This window comes from Myxocyprinus asiaticus, chromosome 4 (genome assembly GCF_019703515.2).
Source record: "Myxocyprinus asiaticus isolate MX2 ecotype Aquarium Trade chromosome 4, UBuf_Myxa_2, whole genome shotgun sequence".
NCBI classification, from domain to species: domain Eukaryota; kingdom Metazoa; phylum Chordata; class Actinopteri; order Cypriniformes; family Catostomidae; genus Myxocyprinus; species Myxocyprinus asiaticus.
The window spans coordinates 19453667-19466408 of NC_059347.1; the positions used below are offsets into that span (position 1 = coordinate 19453667).

Consider the following 12742-nt stretch of genomic DNA (forward strand, 5'->3'; position numbering starts at 1 on the left):
AATATTAATATATAATATTTTTATGGCAGTTTTTTGACGCGGATATTTTTGTCCTCTAAGAACCTCTGAGTAACTTTTTTAAATTGACGCACAAGGGTTAAAAATGCCACAATGTCTTTTTTATCGGCTGACAAGTTCATCAAAATATGGGGTGCTTATGATGGAAAATTTGAGAAGTTTCTCGCAGGACATAAACTTGTACGTTTTAGTTGATTCTGATTAGGTCATTAAGTTGTTGCCTAATTTCAAGTTCAGTTTCAATGTCAAACTTCAGTCTCTTGATGCAGCAACATTTAAACGCTTGTGAAGGTCTTATTGTCTTGGTCTAGGTTTGGACACACTTGACTTTTCGGAAAGGGGGGCTTTAAAGAGACAGGAGCTACAACAGAGCGTTTCAGCCAGAGAGTGAAAAGAGGTGCTGCAGCAATATACTCTATGAGAAAAAATAATGTTTTTTGAACATTAAATCATGTAAACCTATTCTAGTAGACCCCCCAAAGAAAATTATGAACCTGTAAATGAGCATAATATGGGCTCTTTAATGTATTCGGATGCAACATGTTTGATGTGCATTGTGTGTAAACTCTAACATTTTGTTTTATAATGTTGTGGAGAGCTTGTTTATTCTCTTCTGTTTGAGTTTCAAATATGGCTGAATTTGAGGGGCTGCACGATGTTAGCCAATCAGAACAGTGGGTGTTTACATTGACAGTTTAATGGAGACGCTGTGGCCAAAACCGAGCGTTTAGATAGAGGGCCAGAGACATTGTGGAAAATTAGCATTTATTACTAAACTATGACAGTTTCGGGCAAAAAAAAAAAAAAAAAAAAAAAAAACATAACTGACATTATCAGTAGACCTCAGGGAAGATAATAAAATAATACAAAAAAAAAAATTGCATTTCATGACCCCACTGCAGCCCCGGCACTATACGGCAAGTAACAGTTCCATCAGCTGGCCTGAAACACTCACACACTGGCCCCAGGCCAGCAAGCTATCATTATTGTTGAGCACTAATATGAGAATGATATGATATGTCACTTAGTGATTGTGAGGTGTGAACTGGTTCATGTTGACAGTTTGATGAGAGCGTCCGAATTTGGGATGTTAAAACTAGGAAGTGTCTTTAGACCCTGCCAGCCCACTCTGACCCTGTCTCAGCAGTAAACATCAACTCCTTAGTTTAATTTTTTTATTTAATTTTTATTTTATTGTTTGAATACAGATATTGTTCATGTTAGTTTCATCTAATGTTTGCAGGCTCACTTCAATAGAGATGGCTCTCTGATAGTATCCAGTAGCTATGATGGTTTGGTTTATGGTAAGTTTTTGCATGTTGAGCACTTTTATTAAAGGTGCTGTTTCTGATTTCAGCAGTTTTGCTATCTTCCACTAGACTTAGCCACTGAATTAGGCAGCCCTCATCCTTTCAGCCACATGCTGTCTCTCCAAAACCCTCACTACCAAATGCTTGCCAAAAAACACAAACATGTAAAAGGCAGAGCACAATTAATTTAATAAATAATCAAGATTACAATTACAGCTCCCACTATAAACGAATCATAAAAAGTGTCAATTATTGCAGTCCATGTCTACTCATGTTGTCAAAATTTACAATGTAATTTCCTAGTTTACCCAAAAATGAAAATTCTCTCATCATTTACTCACCCTCATGCCATTCCAGATGTGTATGTCTTTCTTCTGCAGAACACAGAAGTATTTTAGAAGATTTTTAGCTCTGTATGTCCTCACAATCTAAGTGAAAGGTGGCCAGAACTTTGAAGCTCCAAAAAGCTTATAAAGACAATGTAAAATAAATCCATACGATTTATTTTCTTATGGTGTGGGTGAGAAACAGATAAATATTTAAGTCCTTTTTTACTACAAGTCTCCACTTTCACTTCCATATTTTTGTTCTTTTGTTTTTGTCGATTCACATTCTTCATGCATATCGACCTCTGGGCTGGTCAAAGGTGGAGATTTATATTAAAAAAGGACTTAAATATTGATCTGTTTCTCACCCAAACCTATCATTATTGCTGCAGAAGACCTGGATTAAACCACTGGAGTTGTATGGATTACTTTTATGAACCCTTTATGTGCTTTTTTGAGTTCCAAAGTTCTGGCCACGATTCACTTGTATTGTATGGACCTACAGAGATGAAATATTCTTCTAAAAATCTTCATTTGTGTTCAGCAGAAGAAAGAAAGTCATACACATCTGGAATGGCATGAGGGTGAGTAAATGATGAGAGAATTTAAATTTTTGGGTGAACTATACCTTTAACGTTTGTTTTTGCAGCAGTTGAGCATTGTAACCAATCACAAATCCGTTGCTTGCTTCTGTGTATAATTGATTCATAATCTGAATAGCAGTTTTGTTTTTCATGCTGCTAAGAGGGCCAATGAGAAGTTGACAGTTTAGGCATTGTCTTCATTAACTGATATAACAGCTAAAAAGTAATTCAGAAACAGTTTTTGGTTTGTTTTGGATTTGTAGCCTACTTAAAAAAATGGCATGCAGTTTCCCACCTAAAAAGTATTTTAATGTAATTAACTCTATTAATTGCAATTAAAATATAAAGGGAAATAATCGACAAAGAGCATAGGGCTGTCACAGGGACAGGTGTGATTTGTCAGGACACATATTTCAGTTACATCTGTGAGATAGTAGGGACATTTTATGCACAGTTTTACACTTGTAGCACAACTGATATGTCATCATCATTACTTATGGTTCTTTAAGACCGAAGTGAAGACATTATTTATCCATTATTGATGTTGCCCTATAGTTTTCAATCAACTGTGGGACACTGCATCAGGACAATGTCTCAAAACTCTTATTGGTATGTGACTCTTCTGTACTTCTATACTGTTGAAGCTCACAAACATGGCACCAGATCTTTCTTTTATATATATATATATATATATATATATATATATATATATATATATATATATATATATACAGGTGCTGGTCATATAATTAGAATATCATCAAAAAGTTGATTTATTTCACTAATTCCATTCAAAAAGTGAAACTTGTATATTATATTCATTCATTACACACAGACTGATATATTTCAAATGTTTATTTCTTTTAATTTTGATGATTATAACTGACAACTAAGGAAAATCCCAAATTCAGTATCTCAGAAAATTAGAATATTGTGAAAAGGTTCAATATTGAAGACACCTTGTGCCACACTCTAATCAGCTAATTAACTCAAAACACCTGCAAAGGCCTTTAAATGGTCTCTCAGTCTAGTTCTGTACGCTACACAATCATGGGGAAGACTGCTGACTTGACAGTTGTCCAAAAGATGACCATTGACACGTTGCACAAGGAGGGCAAGACACAAAAGGTCATTGCAAAAGAGGCTGGCTGTTCACAGAGCTCTGTGTCCAAGCACATTAATAGAGAGGCGAAGGGAAGGAAAAGATGTGGTAGAAAAAAGTGTACAAGCAATAGGGATAACTGCACCCTGGAGAGGATTGTGAAACAAAACCCATTCAAAAATGTGGGGGAGATTCACAAAGAGTGGACTGCAGCTGGAGTCAGTGCTTCAAGAACCACTACGCACAGACGTGTGCAAGACATGGGTTTCAGCTGTCGCATTCCTTGCGTCAAGCCACTCTTGAACAACAGACAGCGTCTGAAGCGTCTCGCCTGGGCTAAAGACAAAAAGGACTGGACTGCTGCGGAGTGGTCCAAAGTTATGTCTGGAGGAAGAGAGGAGAGGCACACAAACCATGTTGCTTGAGGTCCAGTGTAAAGTTTCCACAGTCAGTGATGGTTTGGGGTGCCATGTCATCTGCTGGTGTTGGTCCACTGTGTTTTCTGAGGTCCAAGGTAAACGCAGCCCTATACCAGGAAGTTTTAGAGCACTTCATGCTTCCTGCTGCTGACCAACTTTATGGAGATGCAGATTTCATCTTCCAACAGGACTTGGCACCTGCACACAGTGCCAAAGCAACCAGAAAATCTATGGGGTATTGTGAAGAGGAAGATGCGATATGCCAGACCCAACAATGCAGAAGAGCTGAAGGCCACTATCAGAGCAACCTGGGCTCTCATAACACCTGAGCAGTGCCACAGACTGATCGACTCCATGCCACGCCGCATTGCTGCAGTAATTCAGGCAAAAGGAGCCCCAACTAAGTATTGAGTGCTGTACATGCTCATACTTTTCATGTTCATACTATTCAGTTGGCCAAGATTTCTAAAAATCCTTTCTTTGTATTGGTCTTAAGTAATATTCTAATTTTCTGAGATACTGAATTTGGGATTTTCCTTAGTTGTCAGTTATAATCATCAAAATTAAAAGAAATAAACATCTGAAATGTATCAGTCTGTGTAATGAATGAATATAATATACAAGTTTCACTTTTTGAATGGAATTGGTGAAATAAATAAACTTTTTGATGATATTCTAATTATATGACCAGCACCTGTGTGTGTATGTGTATATATAAGCCAATGTGATAAAGACTACATAGTTTTTTTTTTTTTTTTTTTTTTAGCCACAAATTTAGAATATTGTGGTACCAGAAGGTCAGATGGTGTGTGTTTGGATGAATGCATGTGCATAGGATGTACATAATTTGGATAAATGTAATGCCTCTCTTAATGTAAGGAGTGTATATTAATGAAACACTGATCAGTGCTTCATTTTCAGAAGATGACAACCCTCCTGTCTCATTTGTGAAATTTTTCTCCAAATGGCAAATACATTCTAGCTGCAGCACTGGACAAGTAAGTGAATCCTTAGTAGATTATTATATTTTTCCATTCAATACTCAGTTTTTCAAACAACATAGCAATAAAACTGTCAAAAGTGTTATCAATAATTAAACAATTATTGTTCTCTCACAGTACCTTTAGAGCTTTGGGACTACAGCAAAGGTCAGTAATGTCAGTTGCTTATGGTCAACATTTTGCCATGGAATTTTCTTCTGAATGAATTATAAAATGTAATTTTTTTTTACTGATATATTGCATTTATTTATCAGTGTCTTAAAACATATACTGGACTTAAGTATGAGAAGTATTGCATGTTTTGCCACTTTTTCTGTGACTGTTGGAAAGGTACATTCTATGTAACGACTTCACCTGCATTTAATACCAGTTTCTGTTTTTCTACAAGTTCCTTGTTTTTGTGTAACTTGAATCTGTTTTGCTCTCATTCAGTGGATTGTCTCAGGCTCTGAAGATAGCATGGTGTACAGTACTATGCTAAAGTTTTAGGCACTTGTGAAAAATCTTGCATAGTGAGGATGTCTTCAAAAATAATGACATAAATAGTTTTCATTTATCACTTAATGTCATACGAAGTCCAGTAAACATAAAAAAGCTAAATCAATATTCGGTGTGACCACCTTTGCCTTTAAAACAGCACCAATTCTCCTAGGTACACCTGGACACAGTTTTTCTTGGTTGTTAGCAGATATGTTCCAAGCTTCTTGGAGAATTCACCACAGTTCTTCTATATATTTAGGCTGTCTCCATTGCTTTGTGGGGGCAATGCCATCTCTTGCAGGGCTCCCTGTTCTTCTGTTCTAATCTTTTCTATTTGCAAAAGTAATGTTTGGGAGTTTCACATTTATATTTCCTATTGACATACTAAAGCTGAAGATATAAATAATAATCTTAAGACAAATGCTTTTGTGAAACATCTTATGTGCCTAAAACTTTGGCACAGTACTGTATATCTGGAACTTGCAGATCAAAGAAATTGTGCAGAAGTTACACGGCCAAACAGGTACAATTTGACATTAGAAACACCTCCCAGACCTAAACAATCTGCAGTCTTTTACTTTAATTTGGTTAACATAATAAACCATTGTAAAATATATATACACATACAGGTGCATCTCAATAAATTAGAATGTCATGGAAAAGTTCATTTATTTCAGTAATTCAACTCAAATTGTGAAACTTGTGTATTAAATAAATTCAATGCACACAGACTGAAGTAGTTTAAGTCTTTGGTTCTTTTAATTGTGGTGATTTTGGCTCACATTTAACAAAAACCCACCAATTCACTATCTCAAAAAATTAGAATACATCATAAGACCAATAAAAAAAAACATTTTTAGTGAATTGTTGGTCTTCTGGAAAGTATGTTCATTTACTGTATATGTACTCAATACTTGGTAGGGGCTCCTTTTGCTTTAATTACTGCCTCAATTTGGTGTGGCATGGAGGTGATCAGTTTGTGGCACTGCTGAGGTGGTATGGAAGCCCAGGTTTCTTTGACAGTGGCCTTCAGCTCATCTGCATTTTTTGGTCTCTTGTTTCTCATTTTCCTCTTGACAATACCCCATAGATTCTCTATGGGGTTCAGGTCTGGTGAGTTTGCTGGCCAGTCAATCACACCAACACCATGGTCATTTAACCAACTTTTGGTGTTTTTGGCAGTGTGGGCAGGTGCCAAATCCTGCTGGAAAATGAAATCAGCATCTTTAAAAAGCTGGTCAGCAGAAGGAAACATGAATTGCTCCAAAATTTCTTGGTAAACGGGTGCAGTGACTGTGGTTTTCAAAAAACACAATGGACCAACACCAGCAGATGACATTGCACCCTAAATCATCACAGACTGTGGAAACGTAACACTGGACTTCAAGCAACTTGGGCTATGAGCTTCTCCACCCTTCCTCCAGACTCTAGGACCTTGGTTTCCAAATGAAATACAAAACTTGCTCTCATCTGAAAAGAGGACTTTGGACCACTGGGCAACAGTCCAGTTCTTCTTCTCCTTAGCCCAGGTAAGACGCCTCTGACGTTGTCTGTGGTTCAGGAGTGGCTTAACAAGAGGAATACGACAACTGTAGCCAAATTCCTTGACATGTCTGTGTGTGGTGGCTCTTGATGCCTTGACCCCAGCCTCAGTCCATTCCTTGTGAAGTTCACCCAAATTCTTGAATCGATTTTGCTTGACAATCCTCATAAGGCTGCGGTTCTCTCGGTTGGTTGTGCATCTTTTTCTTCCACACTTTTTCCTTCCACTCAACTTTCTGTTAACATGCTTGGATACAGCACTCTGTGAAAAGCCAGCTTCTTTGGCAATGAATGTTTGTGGCTTACCCTCCTTGTGAAGGGTGTCAATGATTGTCTTCTGGACAACTGTCAAATCAGCAGTCTTCCCCATGATTGTGTAGCCTACTGAACCAAACTGAGAGACCATTTTGAAGGCTCAGGGAACCTTTGCAGGTGTTTTGAGTTGATTAGCTGATTGGCATGTCACCATATTCTAATTTTGAGATAGTGAATTGGTGGGTTTTTGTTAAATGTGAGCCAAAATCATCACAATTAAAAGAACCAAAGACTTAAACTACTTCAGTCTGTGTGCACTGAATTTATTTAATACACGAGTTTCACAATTTGAGTTGAATTACTGAAATAAATGAACTTTTCCACGACATTTTAATTTATTGAGATGCACCTGTGTGTGTGTGTGTGTGTGTGTGTGTGTGTGTGTGTGTGTGTGTGTATATTTTATACCATTAGATGTAGTGATCTCGACAGCTTGTCACCCTACAGAGAACATCATTGCCTCTGCATCCCTAGAGAATGACAAGACCATCAAACTGTGGAGGAATGATTGCTAAGTTTCAAAGCATTACTTCAAAAACTTTTGTGGAAGACTTCAGATGCCAACAGTGTTTCTTTTACCACACTTTAGATAGCACATAGTGAAGGCTCTGGTTATCTGAGAGATGGGCAGGTCCTATCTTCTCAGAACAGTTACAGTCTCACATATCTGAGCCTTTCTCTACTTAATGTACTTTTACTGGATAGACCTACTGTAATCTTTTCAGTTTACTTTATTACTGAAGAGCAAATCTTGTGTTTTCTTGTTTTGGGTGAGGATGGATGTACTTATGGTAGACATACCAAAAATGAATTACTGTAAGATTTATTATTTTTATTTTATTTATTTTTTTCAGCAAGAAAATGTTTTAAACTTTTGTTTATAAGAGTTTTGCAATTATTCATTGTTTAAGCAAACTAGCAATGTTTCTAGAAACCTTTAACTGTTTCTAAACATTATTTTCCAATATTTCAGATTTGATATAAAGGTAGAAATTTGTCTTCAGTTTCAAGGTTTGACTTTGATGGATTGGAGAATTAGGCAAATCTCCATAAAATTCATAAAACTAAAAATGTTTTTTTCCTTTGTAATTTATTCATTTTCTGCTCCTTAGACCCTGTGGAATTTACCTTTAACAAGATTTGCTGTGCTTTGTGAGAAACTATAAAGCACATTTAATTTGAACACTTTTTATGTTCATTTATGGATTGTTCTCATGATTTCTAAAGAAAACATCTCAGTCATTTTTAGAGTCTGAAATTTAATAGTACTTTGAACAAAATACATTTTGCAATAGGACAATACATCCACCCTCAGTCTTTTTTGGGGGAAAAAAGAGCCATCCTTAGCTCTCAGGTAATAGCAGAGGAACGGAGAAGAATTTGTATGTAAACCTTCCCTCACTCCAGGTTTGAGGGCATGGCACCACTTAAAAATTAAAATTTACACCAACAATGAATTTCAACAACATAGAATTTCAAAACTAACTAAATAGTGATATAGCGATAATTACACTTTGTACAAAAATAGATAATTCTCTTAAAATGGATCTCTTTGATGTTTTGCTGATATATTCCCGTGATGAACTGGTGTCTCACAGGAAAATATTGCAGACTGGTAAAGGATTTAGCGAAAATGATGTCTGACAGCAGCACATCATGATTGTGGCAATATCCAAAAAAGATGTGCCTGGCTCCTGATGGTCTAAACCCTGTTTGACTATTCCACACGATGCTCCTCCAAACCTAAGACTGCATTACACTGTGTCTGTTTTTGTTTCTTGTTTCCCTCAGCAAGGGATTTTTTTATTTTTTATTTATTTATTTTTTTGCACATTCTAAACATGCTGGTGTTGGAGTAATGCAAAACCCACATATAAAATTTTAAAGAGGATAGACCAAGTCCACTGATCTTCCCTGAATTTCTCCCTGGTCAAATCATAAGAACATATGACCACTGATAAGGTTAGGTCCTGTTTAACAATCATATAAATAGTACATGCTGCTTGTACGCATTTTGTACTAAATGCTCTTTTGTCATTATGTTGTGAGGCCCAACACATAAAGTATAGACTATTGCCAGAATGTTTAGTCTAAATAAATCAGTATATATCAGTAATAATTCTTGTTGCACTTTAATCTGTTTTGAATACTATTCTGATGCTAGTGAAACTTTGTAATATGGCACTTTTCGTACCACTGTCTCCTTAAGATGATTCGCTCATGTTTTCCTCTTTGTAAGTCGCTTTGGATAAAAGCGTCTGCCAAATGAATAAATGTAAATGTAAATGTAGTAAAAATTCCTAAAAGGGATACTTTAGCAAAATGTGAAAATTAATTCCTCATTTACTCACTTTCATGTCGTACCAAACACTATGACTTTCCTCCGACTTAAAGTTTGGTTTGTTCCTCATATGACTTCAGAAAACTCCGAATATAGTGCACAAGTAGAATAAATCTATTTATTACACTTTTTATAGTGCTTTTGCAACTTTTCCATAATTTTTTTTAAAAGCTTCAGTTTCTATTAATTGTAATTGCATGTAAAACAAAACAACCAGTACATTCTTCAGAAAGTCTCTTTATATGCTCCCCGGAAGAAAGAAAGTCATAGGGGTTTGGAATAACATGAGGGTTTTTGGCAAACTTTTCCTTTTAATGTCCACTAAACAGGTTAGATACTTTCCAAACTGCAATAATAATTAATTCTAATAAAAGTAACTGTCATCACTTTCATCATGAAAACACTGGTTCAGATTGGCTCAATCTGCAATTGAGGTTTGAGCAGTGGCATTGTGAAATCTGTCTCACCATTTGATGTTATTTCCTTGTTATGACACAGATGAGAGACACTGCAAACTTTAAGCAAAAAATACAATAAAAATGCATATTTTCATTTGCATAAACCTGAGGCTTAAGAATGTTTTGCAAACATTGAAAAATAACCAATGTAATTATGAATTCCCAACACTTAAAACTGTAGAAATGTCTATGTAGACGTCTCTAAGTCATATAGCAAATTAGCACAGCTGCAATGTCACAACTCTTCCAATAGGGGGCAGACATAGCACTTCTCAAACCTTGTGATTCCCTGAGGCCAGACTATCATCTGGATTCCTTTAACTAGTTGCATATTTTCAAATCAGTAACACCCAATTGCTGGGAATTATCAGATGATTTATAAACATTATTGAAAATCTTTGGAAATACTTAATACATATTTATGCTGAATTATAGAGGCAAAACATTATGCAAATCTTCAACATTTTTTTTTTTTTTTTTTACAGAATTCTTATAATGAATCGTATTTTCATCCAATGTGAGTTCGGCCAGGAGCACACCTGCTTTTCATTGTTTTTAGAGCATTCTGTGATTCATATATCTCTTCCGAAAAGAAAAGGACTTCAAACTGAAACCAAACAGCTGCTTCTTTCTCACGAATACATACTTATAGTAAACTGATATATGTCAAAAAAAAAAAAAAAGTAAGTGCCTGGAAAACAATGTTATTATGTTGCTGGATCTTTTTACATCAACAAACTCTGGATACTGAAATCAAGTCCGTGACTAAAAAATGCACACTGTTAACACTGATCGCTATAGTCTTAAGCAAGAGGTTCCAATGGCAGATACACATGGACAGTGATATAACTGTTAAGGACAGTTGTATGAAGAAGTGCAGCTGAGGTATTAAGGAATTTGTATCCTCACATGAAAATTGAAAATTCACAGCAATGATTTTAGAGATGAGGTGGTTTGGCTGTATATGGGTTGAACTCAATGCAATGCAGATTTAGACCTCTGTGAGGCAGAATAAATGAGACACAATTAGATCTTTGAGTTATTTTCAGCAGAAATTTCCATAGAACTTGGTGAGATCTCTCAAACCAGGAAAAAAAATTCCATCCTGTTTGTATGGCATTCCGTAATGAAAGGTTGCACAGCATTTTGCTGATTACGCAATGCTTCTGATTAAACGCCAGGGTAGAATTACTTGCAGTTCAATCCTCTCTTGGACAGCAGTGTGAGATGTTTATCAGTCTGGACAAAGCAGTCTCTATTGAGATGTGTCCTGTGCTGGCCTCTTGTAGTGTTCTGTACAGAAAACAGGACCCTCTTCCATTGCTTTACAGAGGCATTTAGTGAAATGCTGTTAGACGGGCAGAGATGACCAGAATCCATTCCCTTAAGTCATTTGGTGTGGCGCTTCAAGCATTTCCATTAGGAAAGTGTCAATGGGCGTGTCCCCGATTAACTTGAAAAAGAAGAGATGTTCAAGACACTTCAGGCCAATGGAGCGCAAAGCGGGCAGACGCAATAACAGCTTGGCAAATCTGTTCATAAAACAATATACGCAAAAGTTAAGATTAGCACTGTTTGGAAGAGCTTTGTGTTTAAAGTTTAGATTATTATTGTCTGAGAGTCATAATAGACTAATAAACTAGCCAGGGTGATATATAGACCAATATACAGTATATACACTGTATATGGTCATGCAAAGACAAAACTCAGTAACTACACTTTCTGTCAAAAATGATTTATGAAAGTAACAATGTTGGGTAAATTACTTTCAAAAAGTAATCCACTACTGATTACTTCACTTAAATTGTAATCTGATTATTTTACTGATTACTTCATGGGAAAAGAAATCAGATGACTAATTACTTTACTTTGAAGTTACTTTCTAAAACCAATCAAACCTGCGAAAAATACAAACGTGACACTAATAGCTCTTTTAGTACTTTAATGTTGACTGAAACAACAACAAAATTCCAGCAACATGACAAAGACAGCAACTTGGCTAAAGAGATCCAATGCATTTCTAAAAATGCAACTTAACTTTATTATCTCAAATATGCTGAAGCAGTATCTTCAGGCGTGTGTGTGTGTGTGTGTGTGTGTGTGTGTGTCTGCTATCTACAACCTTCTTAGGTGTGTGTGGCATGTATGTGTACAGTATGCTTGTTTACCTGAGTTTGTGTTGGGGTGAAAGACAGAAAAAGAATACTAATGAACTGAAAACATTTCTGAAAACACATTTGCAAACAGCTTTGATAGTAAAACCATTGTGTTTTTGAATGCTTGTTTCTTTCCGGTGTGCATATATAGGTTTGCTTGTGTGTTGCATCATGCATGTGTCTGTGTGCATGTACAATATGTCTGTTTGTGTGTGTACATGTGCAGCATGTGTGAGTTTACACAACTTTACAGCGAGTGGATTATTTCTACCTTCCTGCTTGTACTCCACTACCACTTGCGCATCTGTAACGCTATTGCATTGTGTTTGTATTTTATTGTGTACAGTACATAAAGAACATAAAAGGGCCATTTGCTTAGCGACATCTTTTTCAAGACGCCATTCGGAAAATGTTTCCACCTTGTGAGCAATATATCCCTCTGTCAGATGGGAATGAGCGCTGTTTTCCATATACGCTCGAAGCCAATCCTCATGCGACAGCTGCAGAGAGACACACGAGGGAAGCGTGCAAGGATGGGGTAGAGCGCACAGATTTGAGGAGTGCTCGCTGAGATTGATTGTGAGCGAATGAAAACTTGAAACGCTTCGCTGTCGTTTTCAATTTGAACAAACAACTACACGCCGCTGAACCATAGTAACGCTGCTCACTCATCTGCTGTCGCCTCAATAT

The 12742-nt window shown here is 36.4% G+C and overlaps 1 protein-coding gene across 2 annotated transcripts in view; it reads right to left on the bottom strand.

The window, feature by feature from the left end:
• Window positions 1-8351: 8351 nt before the first annotated feature.
• The window catches only part of LOC127440105 (retinoic acid receptor RXR-alpha-B), a 103874-nt gene continuing 99483 nt past the window's right edge, over window positions 8352-12742 (bottom strand). For both annotated transcript variants that reach the window (XM_051696503.1, XM_051696502.1), the window contains one exon: window positions 8352-11428. In XM_051696503.1, coding sequence (XP_051552463.1) covers window positions 11281-11428 — 148 coding nt within the window. In that variant the 3' untranslated portion in view covers window positions 8352-11280. The remainder of the gene's footprint in view (window positions 11429-12742) is intronic.